The sequence below is a fragment of the Euwallacea similis genome, chromosome 9 (genome assembly GCF_039881205.1).
Source record: "Euwallacea similis isolate ESF13 chromosome 9, ESF131.1, whole genome shotgun sequence".
Taxonomy (NCBI): Eukaryota; Metazoa; Arthropoda; class Insecta; order Coleoptera; family Curculionidae; genus Euwallacea; species Euwallacea similis.
Window position 1 is genome coordinate 2,064,872 of NC_089617.1, and position 24,697 is coordinate 2,089,568.

A 24,697-nucleotide genomic window follows, 5' to 3' on the forward strand; every position below is an offset into this window, starting at 1 on the left:
CGCATTAGCTGCATTCTCTGTTTATGTTGTTTACATATTATGCGTTTTCGCCTCAATAAGTTACTCAAATAGTCAAACATTCAATACACTCTGAAATAGTTTATTGCATTTTCCTTTTTTATTCACTTCTCGACAAATACAAATAGGCATTTTGATACTCCAGACTAGGAGCACAGAATAATTGTTGGCATTAGTAAACAATGTAGACAATCAATGAAAAACTTCTACTACAAATCTATTCGATTTCTATTCTTGCAGCACCCCCAAATCACGTGATCGAACTGGACTTTCGGGACGTGTTCGATATTGAAAAGTCACCCGGCTGTCACAACGACTTCCTGGAGGTGCGTGACGGTCAATATGGCTTCAATAACGTGTTGCTCAAGTTTTGCGGTACCAACGAGTTTCCACCCAACATCCGATCCTCTAATCGGCACCTCTGGGTCTACTTTAGGTCTGACGAGAATATTGAGGGCAAAGGATTCAAGGCTGTCTTCGATTTCGTTCCCAGGGCCAACAAATGTAAGTTTTTCTTTTATCGGTAGTGTAGAGAATTTCTTTGTTTTTTTGGTTGTTTTTTTATTATTGGCTCTACTCAACTGAGTCGACTGTTGTGCATTCTGCTACACTTCAAATATATTTGAACTTTATTATTTAATGTAATATTTATAGCGAATTTTAAAATGTTCCTCTACTGTTACCTCTGCCGAATACGGCCAATGTTTTAATAGAGACGAAACGCGTTAACGATATCAATTTCCTATCGATTTCGGTTGTTTAATATCGCAAGCTCAGCAGTGCAATTCGACAGGAAACTTCCGGTCGTCTGAAGGTATAAATTTTGAATCCTCAATGGAGTTATCGTTTTTGGGACGACTGGGGAATTTAAAAGGGTTAAATTGGATTCGAAGTTTACCGGATCGGCAACTTTCAGGGGCGAGGGTTTTGACGCCTTTAAATTGGCAAATTTATTGGATTTACATCTCTATTCCGCTTTGCCTTTTTCGTTTTTAGTCATTGAAGTAATTAAAATAGAAACTTCTGTTAATAATTCGGCGATAACCGCAAAACGTCGGTTATTACACCGACTTAAGCGTATCCCAAAAAGGGTTCAAAGGCGTCGTTACGAGGGTCGTTTTCATCTATTTTACGTAACGTTCTAAATAGTTACTTGCCTTTTCCTGTATTCAAGGGCGACCTCAAAGTAAGAGAGAATTAAAAATGTCGCCTCAAGTCGTTCTTTCCGCGTAATATTGGATTTTGTGGCAGTTAAAGCTTTGTCACTTTAAGGGAGGTGTTAAAGAGAAATTGAGGCCATTTTTTACATTGTTTACTAAATTTTACTAATTAAAATTACGTAGTTTACATTTATTAATATCGATCAAATCTGACTATGTTACCAGTAGGGTTTCAATAGGTTTATTGAGAAATAGGTTTGAGGTGAAATTATCGGTTACACAACCGAAAAACCCTAGAAGATTCCATTTAGGTCATCATTAGAGAAAATCCCCCTTCAGTATGGACTTATCAAATGTGCCTGCTATATTAAGCAATGCCACGACAATGATCCAGCACTTGAAGCAGTCAGGAATCTCGAGAGAACTTTGTAATTGACAAAGAGACATGGGAAGAAGTAATGTGAAATTCTATGGGGGCTTGCCTCGCCCCATTCTCGCTTTCGAATTGTGTAACGAGGTTTTCACTTAAGACCTCGCTTAAAACGTTCACCTTCTACGGTCGGGAGCTCGAAATCGTGGTAACGAATAATTTCCTCGACGACTAGGAAGAGGATTCTTTAAAAATAAACTCGAAACGTTTGCGTTCTATAAAATTTTGCGACAAAAGAACTTCCTGAGGAAAGAGATTCGATTAAATTCGCACCCGGAGGACGATGAATTCCATCCATAGGGAAACATAACAGATTTCCGGCGGGATGGTCGTAAAAAATTAATGGCGCCATTTTTCGAATATCGTTTTGTACCTTTTGATCGGGGAAGAGAATATTTGGCAAATTTGGCGCCAGAGGCGGGGAATACCAAAAATCCTCATTAAGGCTTTATTTCTCTTTATTTAAGGACGTCTTAATGACCTCGCCATCAAGGATCTTGGTTGGTCAATACGCCAACATAAATCTCGACAATAAATTGTTTCTGTTCTCACTCTGAACTTTCCGGGTGTCGAAACAAGAAACGTGACAAAGCTGCTTTTTTCCCATCAATCGTCTAATGCCTTTGTTTACCATAATGGAAAAACCATCAATTTCATTGCATTGAATAAGAATTGCCTTTATTTCATTAATTTCGCTTTAAATCCAGATATTGCTAATAGCACACATTCCTATAAAGAGAACATGTTAATTCAGGATGAATGTACCAACATTACCTGCATGTAATTTAGATTATAACGAGATAGTGGTTTGATAGCTGATTAGAATAAACCCTGTAAGCTTTTATATCCTCGGTAGCCTAGCTCATATAGGAAAAATTATTTGTTATTGAATGGATATGAGAAAAGATATGTATTTGATTTGAGTATTTTCACTCAAGCACTATATGCTCATCCCTAAGAATGTATTAATATGTCGATAGAACTTTAGAGAACTACTTATCAAGTAAGTGAATATGAGGACTGGAGAGGTCTATTTATCGAAGTTTATCCACAAAGATTTCATACCCTTATCAGTAAGTGTCTCTAACCATAGTGTCCTTGTCCTCCATGAAGTGTTAAATTCGAGTCTTAGATGTAAAGTGTAGGCAATTTAAAGACAACGAAGTGAAAGCGACAAGGGAATCTCCCCTCTCTTTTGTCGCATCCTCGAGGAGTTTCGTTCATCACATTTCTTTGCCAATTCGAAACTTTCCATCAATCCGTCAACTTTATGATTCGCCTTCATGCGAGTGGATTAACAAAAAGCGTTTTAATAATTAAGAGTTACACAAAAGTCTTTGCAAAGTCTCTAGGGACGGACCGGAACTATCGATGCCGAGCAGCAAAATTTGTAATCGTCAGATGTGCATCTTGTATGCCAAACTTTGCTCTACAACTTGTCTGAAGAGTTTAATGTCCCCGCATCTAAATCCCACCCAACTCTAACTTTTGTTTCTAGTTCGTTACAACTGTAGTTACTTTTGCGAACTTCCTACTCCCTTGGAAATAAAAATGTTTATTTCACGTGGGTGGATTAACTGGGACGTGCATTGGCTCGTCCGGCCAATACTCGAAATAAAAATATTTTATTCGCTTTTATATCGGAAACGGCGCATTGTCGAGCTGCATTCTATTCGATTTCCATTGTTTATCTTGCACGAAAATTTCTCGACGTATTCATACATGCACAGAATACGGAGGAATTGAATAAACTGATTTATCGATACGTATATAACGAGATGCTCTGTGCCTGAAAGAAGGCCAAGTCTTGAGAATTGAAACTTTGACAAGCCCACATGCGTTAGAGGGTCCAGATGAAAGCTATTAAACTATTCCTGCCACACTTGTCACGTCTAGCGGAACGGATTTGATTATCCCTTACGTCGAGAAGAAAATAGGCGATATTAGAAAAATAAGAATCGATATTCAAATGCAGCCAGGGAAGTTTAAATAATGGGACGAAACCCAAATTGAAAACTCATTTGAATGAGTGTCCCACATACCAGTATCGACAATATCGATATTTTAGTGGATGCCTAGTTTTTACGTCGAATGCTCGTAAGAATTGCAATCACTTTCTCTATTTTTCATCGATACACGTTTATATACGTATATTTATATATAAACTTAAACCAGGATACTTCACCAACAATAATCTCTGATGAAAGCAATATTAAAATATTAAATTATAAATTTTATTTTGACAATAGAGCTAAGACAATCTATTGATTTTTCTAAAATACCCGAAAGCGGTGCAATTTTCACTCCAATCTCGATAAAATAACTTAGTTTCTGCCTCATTTAGATTAGAAAAAGCCATTTCGAAGCATTTTCAGATCCTTATCAACAATTCCCAGCTTATTAGCATACTAATAGAAGCAGGGAGCGTGCATACACCTTCCCATGTGGCTCTAAATTTAAACCCTTGACATGAAAGGTGGGTTAATTCGGACAAAAACTCCCTTTTAGAAGGTAAAATGAGTTTGCGTAGGCCTGAGTTACAAATTTATGTCAAACTTGTTTAATTTTCGAAAATGATTAGTTAGAAATTTACACCCAAGAAAGTTCAATTTGATATGACCTTTCCGATAGAAAAGCAAATCCCGAAGCTCAAAAAGGCCCACACAAGTTAATTTATCGACTGAAAATTGAGTCTTTGACAAGCTCCACATGCCCTAAAAAGCCATTAAGTATTTTCCGAGGAAACCCGTCATGTCTACGGAGAAATGTTTTATTATTCTCCTGCATACAGACGATGCCTAAAAAGATTAAAATTCAAATCGATATTGGGCTGTTTTATGCAGAGCACATATGACATTCCATTTTTCTATGTCAAAGAGTGCATGTGTTGTTTATCAAAGAGAGATGATATTGGACCACAATGACCGACGGCTTGCATATTAATCGCACAATAGGGGTGTCTGGAAGCTTATTGATATCGATATCACAGCACATCCTTTTTTTTTCATTATTAAAATATACCTTCAAGGGATATTAAATGATAAATAGGATAGGGAAGCAGACGCATTCCTATAAGGTTCGAGATATGCCACATTATCGACATCACATAATTGAGGATCAATCGACTTCATAAAAATTGAAAAGTCGATAATAAGGAATTTTTATCGAAATTGTGGTTTTACGAAAGCTGCAGATGTTGCGCCGTATTATTTTCGGTCCTCCCAGCCTTAATCGGATTTGAAAACTGCATAAAGGGAGCTTTTAATAAAAGATTCAGCGAGTGTGAGTAATTTTGGTGAGTAATCGCTTATTTTATAGAGGCCAGAGCTGCCAATTTATGATGGTTTTTACTACTAACCCATAAATCAAAACCATAAAAAAGATAGCAAAAAACACGTATTGTTCTACAACGCAAACAGATTTCTAGATTAGGTCATTATCAAAAAGGCGGCACATTCCTAATGTTATTAAAAAACTATCTATTCACTGTTTACCATGGTCATCAGTAAAGTTAAGATGAAGTATCGATAAGTCAATAATAGATAATATCGATAGACAATAATTTTTGCAACAACACTTATCTATAGTTTTATTTATATTATAAGGTGCCCTTCTGTTGTAAATACATATTAGTTATGAACAACTTCTCTGGTAAGTACATCACTTCGCAGGAATGCTCTATTGCCGATACCTTAATTTAAAATAGGGTGTGAACAAAGGCAAATATGCACTAAATCAATATCAAACGCGTAAGCAATGTAAGTAATATAGAAAATTATCGTATAAAATGTATTAATAACATTACGTAAAGATTTACCGGAAGAAGAGAATGGGCGAAATAATTTATCTAAATTACTACAACTAATTGATAGTGTTAAAGATACTAGGAATATGCAAAACTATCTGTTCTTAAGAGCGCTTGGAATAACAACTTTACTCTTACTTGTTACTTTCTGACTGACTAGGGAGCTGTATATCATTGCGACACCTGCACCAACCTTGAACTACCTCAAACTTACGCCCGCAGATTTATCGCGCTTGTAAAATTCCCGGCTTTCCAGTCATATTTCAATGGAACCCTAATCCTAGATGGCACGTAGACTATCCGAGGACTAAATCTTCTTCATCCCTAGTACACGCTGTGCTAAAATGATTACCCCATAAAGCACACATAGGTAACGAAGTTTACGCTGTTTGTCTTACGTGTCGCATCATTTTATATCTCTCAGTTTTATTACCTTGTGAGAGGTCTCATGTCTATGGCAACGATGGACCGAACTATCGATAGAAAGACTGGTTTTCTTGTTTGTGCATTCATCAGGCATAAACTCGGTAATGATCAAAGAAACTTTACCTCCGCGCTGAAAACGCCGTTTCTGCTTTGAAACTCTATTTAAAGTTTCTCTTTAGTTACTATTAAAGGTTTCGTTCGAACTTTTAAAGTTGGTCTTCGATAAATATTTACCGGGTGTAGTTAGAGGCAGTAACAGTTTCGGAAGTTTATCGAATAAAACAATGCCATTTTGTATATACTTTTTGTCTTTTTACCGGGCGTATAACCGGATGAATTTCTCTTGGATAGTTTCAATATTCAAACTAAAATGTACTACCTACGGTGATGATAAATTTACCCTTAGAGAGAACACATTTTCCATTAGATGTCTTATCTCGTTTTTCACATATCTCATAATGGGATTGTCGAAAATATACGACTTTAAGTGAGTCAACCGCGCCGGAAACTCAATTTCGTGGGATTCAGATCGATGTCGCGGTTTCATTGAATGCACACGATTACTTCTACCCCAGTACTTTTAAATCGGATTCCAAAATTACGGAATAAAGTAGATTTCCAAGGCAAACGAGATGAAAAATCATACGCAAAACTTGATTTCAAAACAGTTAAGTGTATTGATAATGAGCCACATTCCTAATTTAATGATCCCTAAGAGAGTTGAATTTTTGATTGCGGGAAATAAAAATTATAAGAAAAAAATTCGACTGGTTAGGGATGTTTCTGTAATAATTATAAAGAATGGGTAGCTTTATCTTTGTGAGTAATACTTCGTTGTAGATCATGCACAATTAGGATATATTTTAAATAATTGTATTATATATGAAGATTAAACTTTATTTCCATCTGGCTGAAAGGTCCGTATCCTATTGCTCCCCTCGGAACAATACTAGTGCCCTTATTAACTTTCCGTAACAGAGCTCGCAATTTTAAACTATCGAAGTCAATTATATCCGGCGCATTTACTCCAAATGCGACATCTAGCCGAAGTTTATCGATTCAATACTATCGAATGGGAGTTTTCGATATAGCGTGGAGTTGGCTACTCTTTTCTACGGTTCTCTGTTCGTCCGGATTGATTTCAACAACAGTAAATCGGTTTCCGCTTAGATTCTTTTGCGATACCAATTCTCCAACTATTTAATGTTTTAATTTGCAGCGAGCAATCCGGAAATTAAAGAGTGTATAAAGGAAATTAGCAATCAGGAAGAGGGCAAGTTTTCCAGAGACGACATCCTTACTGAGATTATCGAGTTCGACAAGCAGCATGACTTGCCCATCGATTGCATGTGGGTGATTAATGTGAGGGTGGATTGGCGGGTGAGTCAATATTGGGGAACAACACTAGTTTCATTAACTGTATTTTGTTTTGTATATAAAAATGACCACTTCAATTAACACTATTAGAACCGGATGATCCGGAAATAGGCTGGTAACCACCCTGTGTGAGGTTGCTGGTGTTTTCTTGCCTTGGCATATTTCGTTTTTATTGAAGCAATTATCGTCTACAACGCCTGAATTCTCGATTAAAATACACATGGTACATATCACTTAAAGTATTTTAAAATTAGTTTTACATAAGAACTGAGTTTAAATTCTCACTTAAAAGCTATAAAATAATGAGTGAAAACACCATAAAATCCCTCACTATCGCCCTCTTCTCTTCTGGAACCTGAGAAATTCCCTGATCTACATAAGAAATTACGAATTTTTTATGACTTTTTGACATTAATGTTTGTCAAATACTCTTTAAATGTTTTCACAATGGCACATCTATGATTTCCAGATTCAGTTACAATTTTCTCGGTTTGAACTTGAGAGCCCCAATGACTGTGAGGCCAACTTCGTGCAGGTGTTCTCAAACGACACCATGGAGAAAAATTTGAAGAAGAAATTCTGTGGATCCATAGCAGATACGGTTCTCTCTGATACCCATCACAACGTTCTGATCGTGCGGTTTTATTCCCAGCATTTCAGGAACAAGACTACGTTTGCAGCCAATTTTACCGCATTCAGGGAGTATACGAAAGGTAAGTGTTTTAAGTATTAAAGTATTATAATAAGTGACATCCTTCTGATAACATAATTTAAACAATTGTAAAATCCGGACTACATTTTTCACCTTAATAATTTTCTCGGTTTTGATTAATTTATGGCTAATCTTAATCGAACTATAAATTTAAGAACAACCGCTCATATAAACTCTTTACAATAATAGTCTAGACAACACATTTCTCAGTAACTTTTGAGCTCTCGTATTTCGGAAACGCTTTTACCGATTTTCAAGAATAACAGGAATTCTGAAAGTCCGTTTTTTCTAGAATCATTGGCGAACATTGATGTTTGGAAAAAAAAATTCCATAGTATATGGCAGGGTAAAGAAAAATGCCATGCAAAGTTGTTACTATCAAATCATCCACAACTCATATCCTTACTCAAATCTTAGAAAAGGTTCGCAAATTATTGAATGCAAAGAATAAAAAGAAATTTGTTGCTTGAATTATTATCACTTTTCAACTCATATTCGCGTTCAAAGGTCTTCATTTTTCAGATGATAAAAGGCTCACGCGTCGCTTACTCTAAATTTTCAAAGTTAAAAACTCATGACAATTTTTTCGTTAAATTACCCCTACTTTTCACCTCAAATTCCTGATGTTCACACTCTTTTTATACACTTTTCATCTTTTTCATCTTTCACCTTTTAAATTAGCGTTTAAGACGACCTCAGTTTGATAACAGGAAAAAGTTGAAGTGTCATTACTTTTCAAGTCTGAAAACGCGCTTTTAAAAATCTGAACTGCCCTCGTTTCTTAACTTTGGTAAAACGAAATTAAAGTAGAAATGTTACTGGAAAACAGTGGTGGCGTGCAGGATCAATTTCCAAAGAATAGATGTGCAAAAATAAAATACTCCTACCCCAGATCGCTCTACAATAGAAAGCAGCAATTTTACATAGTTTTGTCGTGGCAGGTGTCCATACAACTTAATAATTTTTCAGACATATTTCACTATAAATTAGGGACTATTAATCAATTCCCTTGGAGAGCATGCGCTTAGAGGAAAGGTCAGATTTGCATTTCCCCCAATGCAAATTCTATCTTCTCAGAACTTTGCAATAGGAGTCGGTTTGTTTGGAAACAAAACAACGCCTTGAGTTCACCCTAATGAAGTCGCAAGAAGGGAGATTTCGTTGATTTGGCTGATCGCAAAGCCTTTACAATTTTTCACATAAAACATTTTAGTGTTGGCAAAACAATCCCGGATGGTAATTCCGGGGATTAATTCCACATCAGCGCAGATTCATTAAATTCCAAAAGGGATCAGGTTGTGCTATAATTTAGCAAATTGCTTCTAAAGATCTAGAATTAGGGGGGAATTTCTCCCTTCCACTGCGTAAATCCTGGTGACATTTTCCGCTAGTCATATCATATCAGCGAAGTTCAAAAGTTATCTTAAGGCTCATCGATTCCCGTCGAACTTCTCCGCAAAAACAAAATTAATGTCCCCGATATTTGGCCTTGAGGTCGAGACGAAATTCCTCCGTGTTATTGCAAGTTTTTTTCTTCAGGGAAGTCCAAGACAAAGAATTGTTTGGATGACGAGTTTGATTGCGACGATGCTACCTGCATTTCTGCAACGCTGCGCTGCAACGGTGTCTACAACTGCAGATTCAGATGGGACGAGGACAATTGCCACGTAAGTCTAAAGCGCTCACTAACGAAAACTGAAAAATTCACTAATCCTTCGATTATTGCTAGGTTTATTGAGCGGAAAAGATGGTACAAATTGTTTACTCGAGTCCATTCTTTCTCAGCCAATTATCTCATCTCCCACGTTTTCGAGGCCCGCGAACAATTTTACAGTACAATTGTCTCGTTTTGGCCCGAAAAAGAATCGCGAGTTAGATTCAATTTGCGGTGAGAATTTGTTTTTTTGGATTGGAATTTTTTCGATGCAAGATCGTCGAAGTTTTATGTTAATTGAAAAAGAAAATATTTTAATTTCCTAGAAACCCAGTAAATTTCCATTCAAAAATAAACGTTTTTTTTTCAAACCAGGACGCTCCACTCTATAGGTAGTGCTATGTATCGACCATAAGCCGATAAAAATCCAGGATCATTTTACTTAAAGATTGATCACGAAGGAGGAGTTCAACTTTACACTTGCAAGTGTGAAATTAGAATGGAGGGAGGGGCTGATTTAAGCTGTTTCCAAAACCACGGTCAGACACAAGAAGGAAGTCCCTCCCCCCTCCATAAGCTCATTTTGTTTTTCTCCATTGATCTAAAAAATATATAGAGACGTGGCCTAATTAAGAAATTCATCAAATTAAGAGAGAGACGAACTATTTTGTGCTCGAAAATGTGAAATTATAAAGGGATGAAGATCAATTTAGGCCACCCTACAAAAATACAAATTGGCAGAGAATTTAGCCATTCCCCAGGGGGGATGGATATGAGAACATGTGTATGGTGCGATGGTGCTGTATTATCTATACAACACGTTTTGAGACTCCACTTTCATTGTGTGCCATGACAAATTTATTTCAAAACTGGTATGACATTTTAATCGTACATCAATCGAATAAAAAGTCATAAACTTAAATTATTAATAGAGGTCTTCGACGTCCCGCACTTCACTTCTAACTTGCCTTATGCCTTGGACGGGGATAACATCAATTTATTGATCTTTTAATAGATCCTACGGTACAGATTTTTCTCAGTGTGAACTTCTCATTTTTATTTTTACGTGGTACACTGTGAAATTTTAACCACTCCCTTTATGATTTTGATAAATGTTGTCTACCAGAATCAGTTGACTACATCAATCGATATCGTCAGGCTTAGTTTTTTTGTATTATGCCAGACTTATAAAAGACTAGTTAGAACAGCATAACGTGCCATATACATATACACAAAAACGTGAACCCGTCAAATGTGCCCCAGACGAGACCCATCGAAAGTTTCTGGGTTGATTAAGTTGCAAAGTATATAGTCCGAGTTGAAAAGCGCACACCGAAGAATGGCTGCATTATAGGATTTGTCAAAAGAAGTCCCGTGAGGCAATTTACTGAACTGCGGAGAAGCATCGAAGACAATGAACCTTTATCATTCGTAACGTAACGTTTATGAATTTCTATTTAGTTACGATTAACTTTTATTGCATAAGTTACAACACAATTGGATCGACCCTCAGTACATCTCTTATATCAGCTGCGTCTCGCACTATTTTTGAACTAATAAGAAGGTTAAAGGGGCACAGTCCAGTTCAAATCGCATCCTATGATTGGCTTTGCGTACTTCAATTGCGTAATTCAATTTCACTTTTTATTCTCACACAAAGATGAAGCAACAGAATATGCTTGAGAACAATACTACATCATCTCTGATCTTATCAACTACGTCTCACACGATTTGTCAAACAATAAGAAGTTAATCAGGCGGATCCCTACATGAAGTGAGCGCGTTGTCTTGAAAAAAAAAACATATTGAGAAGTTCGGTGATTTAATTATTTCACGAGTGCGTTGAAAGTTAAAGGTTAATAATTCGATGATGCGACGTCGCGATTATCCAAACTGAAAGTCGTGTTTCGACATCCAACAAGCCATTTAAGTTTCATTGCGTCGCTTCGAGCCCCGGGGGCGCTATTTGCATGATTAGCCCCATTGTTTACGATATTGTCGTCCTCCCGGGAGCCCTCAGGGCCGATTAGAATACTGATCCGATCATGTAAAACACTGATAGTCGGGCGCGACACACTTCAATTCAGTTTTTCCCTTAAAGCGCTTTAGTTTTACTGAAATTGCACTTCCTTGTTCTAGGCATCCATCCTGGTGTGTATCGCCAAAAGTGGGAACTAAGTATTGTTTATTTAGTTTGAGAGTGATTTTAATATTTTTTCAAAGAGAACTTTTTTTAAATACTTCTCAAGTAGGATTTGTAGCGTTGAAGCTTCCCATTACCTATATGTAGTGTGTTTTTTTGGTGTGTTTCATGTGCTAATCATTGAGTCAAGGCTACGGCCCGAAAGTTGGCATTGGCGGCGAAAACAAGAACTAACGATCCGTAAATTCCTATAAAGTTTCAGCCACTCCAGTGCCATCAATAATGCAAATTAAACCAAAATTAAGCTTATTGACGTTGGGTAATATCGGGCCAAATTTTTTTAAATGTCATAAATCACGCTCCCTAATCTGGTTATAATCCACGACGTGATTGATGCTCTTCGAGGAGACACCCTGTCATGTTGAAACAATAGAACAAGTTTTTTTGTCATGATAATACTCCTTATGGCGTCATCGATTCTCTGACGTAGGAAAAAAATCTATTATTAAAGTTTAAAACTTTAATTTGTATTCTGTGAGTGAACTCGCTAGGAGAGCTACGAAGCTCCTAATCCCGGGCTTTTGTTTGAGGATTTCGCGCAGCGAATGTGTAAATTACGAGCGGGCATAATTAGCTGGAGATTGAGCTCTTTTTGTGCTTTAGAGCACATACACACACACCTCATTATGCTTTTTAATTTGTTGCGTTTCAGATTATTCTGACCGTTCCAGTTTCAAATAACTAGTTGCAGCCACTCCTCAGATAAAGGAACGCCTACTTAAAAATAGTGTTGCCACACCCCTCTTTCTGCTATCAGAACGCATGAATACAGCAGTTCGAATTAAAGAGACGTGTCTTGTCCGATAGAAGTGCCTTCCATTATCTATTCCGTTGAGAGAAACGTACTTTTATTGGGGCGTAGCATAAAATCACTGTCGACATACCTCTAAATGAAACGTTTTCACACCCATGCCTCTAATTTTTATTCCTCTAAATACGCCACTTATAACCCAACAATTTGAGGAGCGAAACCTTTACAATCCCCATCTTTAGCTAATATATCCTGATAATTTTGTCTCTTGGGGACCCATGTTACTTGCTCACAAATTCGCGCCTAAATATGCCCACTATTTCGAGGGATGACGCCCTCCCAAATGTTATTTGGAGCTAATTTATCTTGATAATTTTGTATTTGATGGGGAGGTGACATAACTCTCACATAACTCCGCCTCTAAAGATGCCCACTTCTTAGAAAGTGCGGAACCTCCGTATCTTATTAATGGTTTTCTATAAATATTAAAGCATGACTCCTCATTTTATATCACTCTTACATATACATCTCTGAATGGTAATATATTTTACCGTTTTTTAAATATATGTCCCGGTCCCGCTAACTTAAGCTCCTATCCTTATGGATGAGAGCCTGATCCATAGGCCACGTCCTGAATATGCTTAAACCAACGTTTCTAGTAGCTTTTGTAGAGCCACTGTTGTTGAATTAAATTTCTGCTTAAATTATCGTAAAGCTTCATCTGCTAGTAACGTTATTTTGAGTGTATACTAAACTTATATGGAATTTTAGGGCAGCGAATCCTGGGCGCTCACCGACGACCACATCGTAATAATCATGGTGATTTTCTCCCTGATCCTGACAGGAATGTTATTTACCTTCATCTACAATTGCGTCAAGAAACTTCTCAGGGACCACCAAACAATAAAGGTAAGCTGTTCGTATTCTTGTTCTTTATGGTAAATTTTATTAGTCTAAAAGCGACTTTAAAAGTTACGATATTTCCAGAAATATCATCCGTTATCATTCACAATTCAGCGTCCGGTTTCCGTCGCCTATTTGTTAGCAAATACGAATGAGGGGAGGCTATAAAAGCGGCTATGAATTTTTAGGGGGAGCCGGTATGGTTGCATGAAACGCAAACCGATTTTGAAGGCGTCGTTAATGGTTCTTGGAGAGGAAACCGTCCATTGTATTTTTACACGCCTTAAGTTTTGTTTATTGCGCGAACAAGCCATTAATTTTATTTGCGGTTACTTCGCGAAAAATCCCCGACCTGCATTTTAAAGAGATTAAGGGACAAGCGACGCTACTTAAAAATCGCTTATAACAATGAAAATTTGGAGAGCAGAAACCACCAACTTCATTTTAGGTTTAATCGCGAACTAATGGCAGAAATTGTCAACTTCAAGAGCAACAAGAGTCTAAACTTCGCCCTCAAATACGTCCGTTGTTTCGAAAAGGACCACCTCTTGAAACCATACCCCCACCTATTTTGTCTTTGCGGTAGTATCTATTCAAGATATTATACTAAATTACCATCCCAAACGCACGATCCTCTTTTAGTTTTGAACTGAATGTATTCAAGTTACTGACCTAAGCTGCTCCCCCTTTAATAAGATATCGTCACAGTGGAATTTCAACATTTTCTTCCTCTTTTTCTTGGCGCCATGTCTGGTAATCGAATATTATTCTAATTAAAGAGCAATCGGAACTCTAATTTAGTGCGATGGCTCGCGCTAATTTCGTCGATATCTTAAATTAGAGATGGGACCGAATCGATGATGGCGCTTTTGCTCGAACGCTATTAACAGTCTTAATTGGTTCGAAGTATGACGGCTATATGAGCCCATTTTTCCCGCTTAGAAATCAAAGGGAAATAAATTGGTAGAGAACGCAGGGGATGGTTTTTTCGCGCGTCGGCTGATATGACTGAGTTAATCCTTTCTCGATGTTGCCCGTCATGCTTGCGTGTGTTCTTAAGTTTAAACAGTTAAAAACTAATGAAATGTCACGGTTATTAATTACTTTCGAAGGTTTAATTGTCGAATTTTAGGGAGAATGGAAAGTCGGGAAGTTTTTATTGAATTCGGATTTATTGTCTCGATAAGCAGGAAAAAAACGTTAGCCCTTTTTATTTCCAGTTGTTCGGGAGTTTCGGTTTTAATTCCGTAAAAAATGACAAGACATTAGGTAGAGCAAAATTTAGTCTTTCCCACAGGCATCACAATTGAAGCTCAGAGATTGTAACAGATGGCACAAAAAAAAGTAAATGTTAATTAAGAGCTCACAACTGACGCTTTAGATCCTACAACTGATTGACAAAGGAGAAAACTGACAGAAAAGGAAGAATACAATTAATTGACCACTCCTATTTCACAAATTACGCTACAGACTAATCAATTTTCAATAGACACCTGACAAATGAAATATATTAAGCAGCAAAAGGACATTGGTGTCTCTAATCTCACAACTAATGCCGTAGATGTGACAACGAACTCACAAAACACAGGTGATAAATGACTAAAGAAACTCAGTAGACAACTGAAAAAGGAACACGAAGATCTCAGTTCAGATTTTACGTCTGACGCCTAAAACTCTACAACTGGCTGAGATAGGAATCTCATAAGCTTAATATTCCCTCATTCGATTTAACGTTGGCATTAAACTGTGCCAATGTGCCACTAAATTGTTAATAAGTGGAAGTTTAAACGGCAAAAGGTTGACATCCCCGGGCATCCGATGTAACAAGGGAACCGTTTTAAGCGAGTGAAAAAAATACCGGAGGGCAATAAAGAGATCATATCTCCGTAATGACGAGAACTAATAAAAATTGATGGAGGTTTCGCATTCGCGTCTAGCGCGCGCAAAACGGAGCCTTTCAAATTAAAGTTTTACATCCTGGTCGGGTTATTACCGGCTTAATTTTGATTAATGCGCCGCCGCCGACCGCGTCCGAATCTTCTCTCGTGAAATTAGATTTGTGGCTTGCACTTTGAGAGCCGATTATTTTTTAATAAAGTCGTCCCGGCAACTTAATTAAAGTGAAACCTAAGTCTTTGTCGTTTATTGCGAAGCGACACTCGGGGAACGCGTGGGACTTCGATCGACCCCAGGGAACAATAAATATTGATCCTGGTGCAGGATAAATTAAACCGCTCGTAGCCACCATGTTAATTCGTATACTTAACTAGAAAGCTTTTTTGTTGTCCCCTAAATAGCGACTCCTCCATCTCAGCAATTATTAACTTTCCAAGTGTCGCCGTTCGTCCGTCTCTCCCATTTTTGAATCAAGGAGGTACATCTATGGATGGGACATTTTCCAAGCCAGACTTAAAAAAAGCATCAAATAAAGTTTTCTTTTCGTTAAATAAACCGAGATTTCCATCTCCAGTGGGGCGAGTAACTGTCACAGAAGGCAGGCGAGCGGCTCCATTCCCCGAACAAAATTCGCCCCGTGCCATTTGAATTTCCAGTTTGTTATGACGGGAATAAATTGCTCACCCGACATAAGAATGATCGACGTGGTATCAATCTTGCCTGTCGACTGGCTGAATTATGTACAGCGAATCACCGCGTCTACTACTCGCTCGCGCCCTCTTATTTACACGGTTGTTAACACAGTGTTACGTGTAAATAAAACGTGATGGATCTGCCGTTAAGCGGGCGCTGTCCTGTGACACGAACAAGTCAGGCTGTGCTTCATCTATCTATATTTCACGTTCATCATGTTCGTCACTTTCATTATCATTATTGTTCGTTCGCTGGCTGCTTTCATATGAAATTTTCTTATGAATTTCTACTTCCAGACACCATGAACGCAAGTTTGAGACCGACCTCTGGGTCCATATTGAAATTATTGGCATTTGAAGTTATTGCTTCGCATTTGTGACACTGTGACATCATTAAATTTAGTTAAAGCTGTTTTCTGAGATTCCTTGAAGCTTGATAAGGATTTAAGTATACTGGTAGCACATTTCATCGACACCATCACCAAAGCTTTCGAGTATGTAATTTTCGAGGCTCTCTGCATAAAGACACTCATTATTACTTGACACCTAAGAAGCGAACGTCATATTTTCCTCATCTTCACTATCAATTCATGAAAATAACGATAGTAATAATGACAAGAAACATGTTACTTTTCTCATCATCATCATCATCATATACCCATTATCCTTTGTGTCATCATTCCTTCATTCTCATAATCATAATTTTATACTTAATACTGCCATCATTTATCAAATTACCAATAGAAAATAAAGTTGGTAAGTATTAATATTATTTTATTTTATTGCATTTTGTTGGTCGCATTAGGCTGAAATTGGTCATGTTTGGTAGCTTTTACGAAATTCTGTTTACATACGGTCGTATTTGGTTAGATCCGGTTGTATTTCGTTAAATCTGGTCACTTTTTAAAAATCTGCCAGTTAGCCGTTAACTGATAGTCTTGATGGTTATTGATTTGATTGCTTTTATTCTATTACAGTTTCATTGAGTATTATTACATATGTAATTACAATCATACTTCACTAATTAAACTAAAATGAATATAATTATTATTAATACGGCATATATTCTGGCTACAGGAATTCAAACGCAGTCGAGAAGAACTTGACAAGGACAACGAGGAAGATAAACGGTCGTCGAAAAGCGGTCCCCATCGTACCCCCTCTGTGGAATCGACTCGCTTTGGCCCTTCCGAGTCGGCGCACACTCCATGTTATGTTCCCGGCGACGACATCCTCCCCATTTTAATCAAGAACTCGCATTCCGTACCTTCCAATGGCAGTATGTATAACCAGAACATCTACACGGTGGACAACGACGACCTGCCCAAGATGTGCGATAGCGCGTGCCAGACGCGGGAGAGCTTGTTCACCACGCAAGAGTGAGTTTTTAGGGGGCGCTTTGCCGTGGGGGTTGTGGATCGTCCCGTTACTTTGGTTGCAGGTATAGCTCGGGGAATAGTACCCCGAATAATAGTGTGCACACCAATTCTCCCCCTGCTCCTTTCAGCACGTTCGGGTACAACAGGAAGGAGCGGGACGGGAGCAAGTTCAAGGCGGAGGCCAAGATCGAGATGCACCACGAAAAGTCGATGACGCCGGGATCGAAATACGACAAGAGGTCGGTGAATGGTTGATGTGAGTCGGGAAGCAGAAGTGTAAGGGTAAATGTGCTTTCAGGTACAGTGTGCAAACAACCAAATCGGCCCCGGACGTGATTGTGACTCACTGACACATGCTAAACGACTGGGAGCCGTACCAGAGGCGGCACCCGCGCTCGATCCTGCGCTCCGCCAAGGTCGATTTCGACTCAATCGAAGGGACTCAAACTAGTAGTTACGACTTTTAATAACGTGATATTGTTTCTATCGAACCTTGCGTCGATCTATTGTTGGTTAGGTATTAGTTAGTTGTTGACTATTTTTCGCCAAAATTACCGCCGAAAGGGTGATTATAGGTTATCATTAATCTTTTCCAAAGTTAAAAAAAAAAACATGTTTTTGCCCTTCTGGCAGTAGTTTGTGCCCGCGATTTAGTGAAATGACAAAACCGGATTTGCCGGAAACATTTCTTTGCTCTTTGTGAAAATTCAAAAATCAAAATTAATAGACCAAGATGCCAGGCCGGGACTAGTCACTATCATCACTCACTTAATGTCATGCAAGTCGAATGAGAAATAAATTCTTGTTCACTATCATATACCTCACTAATAGTATAGCCAAACTCGTAGGACTATGACAACTTGATTGAAAAATTCGTAAAAAAAGTTTGCTCCAATTATCATCAGTCAAAAATTTCATAGTCACGTGAAATAGAAAGGTAGTGAGCAATCAACGGATATTGAATGCCCCTGAAAGAGCGCCAAATGTGTTGGTTAAAATGAGAATAAATGAATCACAATGTTAAAGATAGTAAGCAGTTAAAACGTAAAGGTGAGAAAGATGTCAGGATTAAATTTACTTTGAAAAAGATGCGATACTATGCCATCATCTACGTCATAGTGTTCAAATTCAAAAGAGTACCTTATAGTAGAATAGTAAACACCTAAATTCTAACTTTTCTACTTCTATAACTTGCGATACTCCTGATCATGTCAACAGGTTTCCTTAACCTGTGATAGGGATTTAAGCATGCCGGTACCTGGCACTTGAAATTTTTTAGCGTTTAAGTAGGTTTATGTTGACACCTGTTCCCACCTTATTTGGCACTCTTCATGTACTCGACACTCATACAGTGCACCTGAAACGTTTTTCAATAAAGGGTGCAGATGAGGGTCAAATAAACTAGTATATTTTATCGAAATTTCGGTATTTCAAATGCTCGTATACTCGGTGGCTCTCCAGCCGTTTGTACATATAGCAGGTACATTTTTTGTATCTTCAATTTCCTTAAATAAAGTTTGTAAATAAATCATGGTAAGAATTTTGATTTCAACATCCACGCAGTCTGGTTAAAAGAAGTTTTGAAAAAAGAAACATGAGAAAATTTATTGGTGTACATACGAATACTCAGGAAATGCATGCCCTAAAATCTTATGTGGTGAACAATCTCTTATAACCAGCAATAATAAATTTGGAAAGTGTGGAACCAGATGATTACAAATAATTTGATGAAGGCCAAAAGATGAGAAACGTGTACAGGTTACGTAAGGAGGTAAGTAAGAGAACATGTCGACACTTGCCTTAATTTGGTTCATCCGTGTGAAAGTGAAGTTTGATGTTATATCATCGCGATACATTGATCCACGCTGGAAACAAATTGGAGGGTGCGCCAAATTCGATTATAACTGAAAACAAGGGACTCATTCTAAAAGCGTGAGTTCCCTGCTTTCAGTCAGAATCAACGAATGACTTTCAATAATAACGAAAGTCCAATCTCCTTTTTAACAATTTAATTACATAATGCTGAATCTAGAAGAAGAAAAAAAAACAATTTTAGTCCTTTTTGTGTGTATCGACTTCACTCACTATCACACTTAAAAAACTCCATATGAGGACTGATTCAGTTGATCATAGTGAGTTAAGTATATTGTGGTTTGTAAAAATTTAATTTTCTTGAATAAAATTCCATCAAAACTAAGACTGGTATTTTGATTTGAATCCTCACCCGACCTACCGACATGGCATTTCGGCAAGAATCAACATTAATATTTCAAAATGTGTGACGCATGAAAACGAACCCGCAATATCCCCCCGGGGACAGAAATAAATCAGAATATATGCGAGGGGTCCGCCACACTCGCCGAGGACCTATTCAAACAAATAGACTGGCAGATAAACGCGAGACAATGGCTCCCATTACCAAGACAAAGTGCGACGATTTTTTTCGAAACTCGTAGAGTATATTCTCGCGTGCTCCGCACAAATTAGTCTTTAATGCGGCCCATGGCAGAGAAAACTATTACGATTATCGCATACCCTCGGCACCTGCGGCCGACCCTACGCTATCGTATGTATCTCCACTCGTATTCAATTAATTCCGAATTAGGGTAACGTTAAATTTAATTCCCCTCCGCTAGAGATAATCCAATATAATCAACTAACACCCCCGGGACCTTCAAGTATTTATTCGCAGTGGTCACGTCATTGTGGCTTGTCAAACGTCACGTGTCTTAGTTGTCATTGTAACGTACGTCAACTATCATTTTGTTCATGATTAAATAACATGGCCATCGCTTTAATGTACATTATTCTCTGACATGCACTGATATCAATTGTCACCGTAGATTGTCAATGTCAATTGCCTCGTCATAGTTTTAGTTAAAGATTCTTAGATTTAAATACACTGTATAGATTTTGAACAACTGTTCAGGTGCTTAATCTGTTTATATAGACCGTATGAAAACCAGTCATAAAATCGGTCGTTCTGAGCTATTGCAATAATAAACCCGAGAGTTCGGATTATAAACCGCCGTTAATCCCTGGGGAGCTCGGTTTTGTTCCTCCGAAAATCTAATTGATACGCCTCTACGATAATTGTCGTATACACATACAAAAAGTGGACTTTTTGCATTCTCCCGTGTTCATCATCATCGGCCGAAAACTGTTGCCGCATCCCGGTCAATTAATTACGCCCGCAGTGACGCATAGTCGAAACCGCACTATTTCACACTACACCGGAGCCGTTCTGAAAGGCTAGTTACGGAACGCGGGATCCCTCTTGTCATTAATCTTCTTCGCGCCGCTGGGATGAATGAGCCATTATCTTTTTGTCTTGTTATTGTTGCCACTATAGGCTAATCGGTCGACCGCTTAATGCCTGCGCCGCATCGTTCTTATAGTTACAAACAGATGCCTTCACATTGGGACGAAATGCCAAAAATCCTAGTGAGAGTCAGGAGACTAAAATCAAAGGGGGTTGCACTTTTATAATGAAAAAAAACTTTTCTGCATAACAACCAAAATATACTGGGAGTCGCCTTGAATACACGTTCCTGAAATATTTAGAGTATTAAATTGTAAAAACAGCCGTCCTTTCATATAATCACTGAGAAATGAATTTTTTTCTTGAAAAATCCAAAGGCGTAATGGGGAAATTCATTCTGAACAGCAATTTTCAAATTTTGGAGGCAATAGAAGGTCGTATAATATAAACGCCCTTCGCTCTGACTTAAACTTTCACACTTATTCAAAATACGAATTTCCCAAATGTAATCCCCAGTTTATTATCACTGCTATTAATTCGAGAGAAATCCTTAAATGTAGCGATTTATTGACGGTTGTATAAAACCGTTCATTGTATTTTCCAAGCACAAAACCCCAAAATCCCTTTAGCTAGTTTTTTAAACAGGCGCTAAAACAGCACAAACAATAGATTTCGTTTCAGCAAAGGCAAATAAATCGCGATCGAGTCGAAATAAACGCGAAATAGTTGGCGAGTAAATCCGTTTTAGATTGATATTAAATGGACCATAACTTATGTTTAAAATGTTAGTTTAACTTGCCGCCGGGATTCTGGGCTATTTGTCTACAATAGTGACATAGGACGGCTTAAAGGGACTTAAAAGGGTGCGACGGATTAGTTGACACTCGTGGGAAATGGCCAGTTAACAATTAAAAATAGTTGACCGGATGTTTAAGCGTAAATTAACGCCATTGTTACGTGGTTATTAACTGACTTTCAGAGGGCTGACACCCTCTGATCAACAGAGAGTAATTCTTGGAAAAAGAAATACTAGGGTAAACGCAATACATTTTTTCTGGACTCAATTACGTAAATTGGTCTACCGGAAAATTGTATTGTATATAAAACAACCGCCCTTGTATTTTTATTAGGGAAAGTGAATAATTTGTTACGGGTATTACAGTTTAATTAAAGGAAATATTTAAGAAAAACTAGGCAGAAATAACTCCACGAAATCCTTATTAGGTTATTAGGGTATAAGGCTGCCGTCCTTGAGTAGTTTAAGCTAATAAAATGATGGTGTTGATTGCTATGACTTATTATAGCAAATACTGAGGGGAACGAGCAGAAAATATTAAAAAAATCTGATTAAGCAGTGCATAAAACCGCAGGCCTTTTATAGAACTAATGATTATGCAAACGCCCAAATATATACAGGGTGTTTCAAAAAGGTTGTGGTAAACTTAAAGGGATTATAGAAGAGATTCACATGTTATTGGTAAATTGTTTTGATGAGCTCTGATCTATGCGGCGTGAGGATTGTGATCAGACCACATGCGTCTGTTGCAACAACTGAAGCACCCGTCCTTAGTGAAAAGAGCCACGTCGGCGAATATAATTATTGAACTAAAAAAACCGGTTGGTTTGCGATACGTAACAAAAACCGTTGACAAAAATATACCCATGGGTGGTAATCTTACGGACCTAGTGCTTGCACTTTTTGAAGGTGGTAAGTGTACAAGACCTGCGTGTGCAATACCTGCTACATTCTTTCGTGAGCAACATTCATTTGATTCGCTATTGCACACACACCGGTAAAGGGGCGTTCATTAGTTCGACGCAAAACCTCTTCCTCAAAAGCCATTGTTCGTACAATTCGTGGATGTCCGGTTTCTTAATTTCATTTAAAACTGCCTGTTTCTCGTAATCAATGATTCGGAAAACGCTTAGCTTCTCTAGCGTTGCGTCTTGCTTCGGCATAAGTCCGATGCATGTCTGCATTTTCTTCAAACGTGAATTGGACCATTTTCACAGTTCAAATGCAAAAACTTGTCACCAAAGAAACGAATATTGCTGTGATTTAGATTAAAAACAATTTTAAACAACTTCGAGTTTAGGAACGCAATTGATATACTACTTATATCAGGAGACAAAAAAAGTGTTTATTTTGTTTGTTTTTATTCTATTCACTTAAATTGAATGTCGAAGTCTTTTGAACGAAAATAACTTTGAAGCCAGAACAGCTCATTTTTGACTAGAGGTTTCTATGTAAAAAATGTTCACCGCAATGTCCGCTATGGCCTTCTTAACTTTGCCATAACCTTTTTGGAACACCTTTTATATTTGAGAAAACAATCTATAATAGCCAAATTTAATTTTGGAGACAGTAGAACAAGTCGCCCTTTTATAAAGTTATTCAAGTTTTAAAAAAAAATTTTTACATGTTCAAAATTATATTTTCCTTCAAAAATCCAAAGATATACTTGATATTCTTCAATATTCATTGCATATTAGGTAACGTATAAAACAGTCGTCCTCTACTGGAACAAGTCTGTGCTAGAACAAGCTAGTAAAGGGTAATTTACAGAAATGTAACAAAGAAAATAGCAAAAATTTATTTTTAAGGAAACATTTGGCGTACACAAGCAAAAAAAGAACATGACCACATCCACAAATGTATAAAATTGTCGCCCTTTGCCATATAACGCTGACTAAAGAAACTCACCAACCAAACTGTATTGGTTGAAAATTGAACGAGTGCATCAAAGAAGAGTAAGTTCGCGAGGAGCAGAAACATTATAAAACGATCACTTTTCTTTAATTATCGTAATAACTTTCCCAGAAAGTTTAGATCTTAATCCTGCAGATAATGTTCATCTGAGGTATAAAATAATTATGTAAAAAGACAAGCAATCTTATAAAACTGTCACCCTTTGCGTTTTTAATGCAGAAAACTTCGTTAATTTGCATTAGTGCAACCTTCAGCGGCTGCATAATGGCTCTCCCACAAAAAGGACTCTTCCACGTAGACTCGGCAGACACAAGAGTTAAAGTTACATTTTAAACGCGGCATTTCGCCCCCGTTCGAAGGCAATTTAGGTCGGATTTATACACAGTTTGAACGGAAAACATCGCGAAACGACAAGATGGATGTTCCGCGCGCAAAAAGACGCCAGCACAAGCATAAAAAGCGTCAGGCAAATTAGCTTCTTGACGCCCCCCTGGGTTGAATGCAGCTAGCTGCATTCAATTAGACGCATACGGGCTACCGCAAAACCGCCCCTGGCCGCTATCAATCTTCTCGCCGCCCAACAATCGGCCCCGCAATGTCCTTAGTTTGTCTCGGTAATTGAGAAGGATTAAACCCCCTAATGGGTTTTAAATTAACAAGAAATTTCTTGCCTTATTGCCGACAGTTAGGAAGCAACAAAACTTACCCAAATTATAATCTTAAACGCCCTCTTGGGCCATGCGGTACTCGTACAAGCTACCGTGTTCCAAAAATTCTCTTTGCTGCACTTTGCGTCCCTCATCAAGGGGGGTTCCGGCCCTCCCGAAACCGCCCCCGCCAGGTGTGTGAAGTCGAAATGTATCCTGGAATGAAGCAAGTCTTTTAACTGCCATCGGGGCGTTAATGGGCGTCGATAAAACCCCGAGATTAATTTAGTACCTTAGCTAGGGGATGGTCAAAGATGGCTGCCATTAACGGGGAAAAATTTGGTAATTACAATGAGTTACGAGGCTCCGAACTTTGCTCGGCGGAATTGTCAATTATACAGTCGGAACTTAGGTTCAAAACGATTTATTTTACATTAAAAAAATTATGAAGCAGCTACACTCAGATTTGAAGATATACAGTAAACGATCGCCTTTACGTTAAAAAATTTCTTTTTTAACCATTTCACATTCTGTAAACATTTTTGAATCTTAAAAAGCAAATTTTATTGTGAAAATTTAATATAATTTAACGTTGAATACAACAGTTGCTCTTTGTTATAACTACTCCAGCTTTAAATTACAAGGTTTTTCTATCCAAAACTCAGGGATATA

The 24,697-nt window shown here is 37.8% G+C and overlaps 2 protein-coding genes across 7 annotated transcripts in view; one reads left to right on the plus strand and one right to left on the minus strand.

Moving 5' to 3' along the window:
- Neto (Neuropilin and tolloid-like) overlaps positions 1-18,937 on the plus strand; it is an 86,934-nt gene extending 67,997 nt beyond the window's left edge. For 2 of the 5 annotated variants that reach the window (XM_066392981.1, XM_066392979.1), the window contains 9 exons: positions 259-522; positions 7,059-7,219; positions 7,686-7,929; positions 9,468-9,595; positions 11,722-11,733; positions 13,308-13,445; positions 17,105-17,406; positions 17,469-17,645; positions 17,705-18,937. In XM_066392981.1, the coding sequence (XP_066249078.1) occupies positions 259-522; positions 7,059-7,219; positions 7,686-7,929; positions 9,468-9,595; positions 11,722-11,733; positions 13,308-13,445; positions 17,105-17,406; positions 17,469-17,645; positions 17,705-17,756 (1,478 nt within the window). In that variant the 3' untranslated portion in view covers positions 17,757-18,937. Of the gene's footprint in view, positions 1-258; positions 523-7,058; positions 7,220-7,685; positions 7,930-9,467; positions 9,596-11,721; positions 11,734-13,307; positions 13,446-17,104; positions 17,646-17,704 lie in introns of all 5 variants that reach the window. The other 3 variants (XR_010752276.1, XM_066392982.1, XM_066392980.1) reach the window with 3 other exon arrangements.
- LOC136410690 (5-oxoprolinase) overlaps positions 1-24,697 on the minus strand; it is a 104,144-nt gene that overhangs the window by 58,627 nt on the left and 20,820 nt on the right. Inside the window, exons 19-20 of one of the 2 annotated variants that reach the window (XM_066392963.1) lie at positions 24,085-24,241; positions 18,960-19,434 (exon numbers count right to left, since the gene is read on the minus strand). In XM_066392963.1, the coding sequence (XP_066249060.1) occupies positions 24,098-24,241 (144 nt within the window). In that variant the 3' untranslated portion in view covers positions 18,960-19,434; positions 24,085-24,097. Of the gene's footprint in view, positions 1-18,959; positions 19,435-24,084; positions 24,242-24,697 lie in introns of those variants that run through there. The other variant, XM_066392964.1, reaches the window with a different exon arrangement.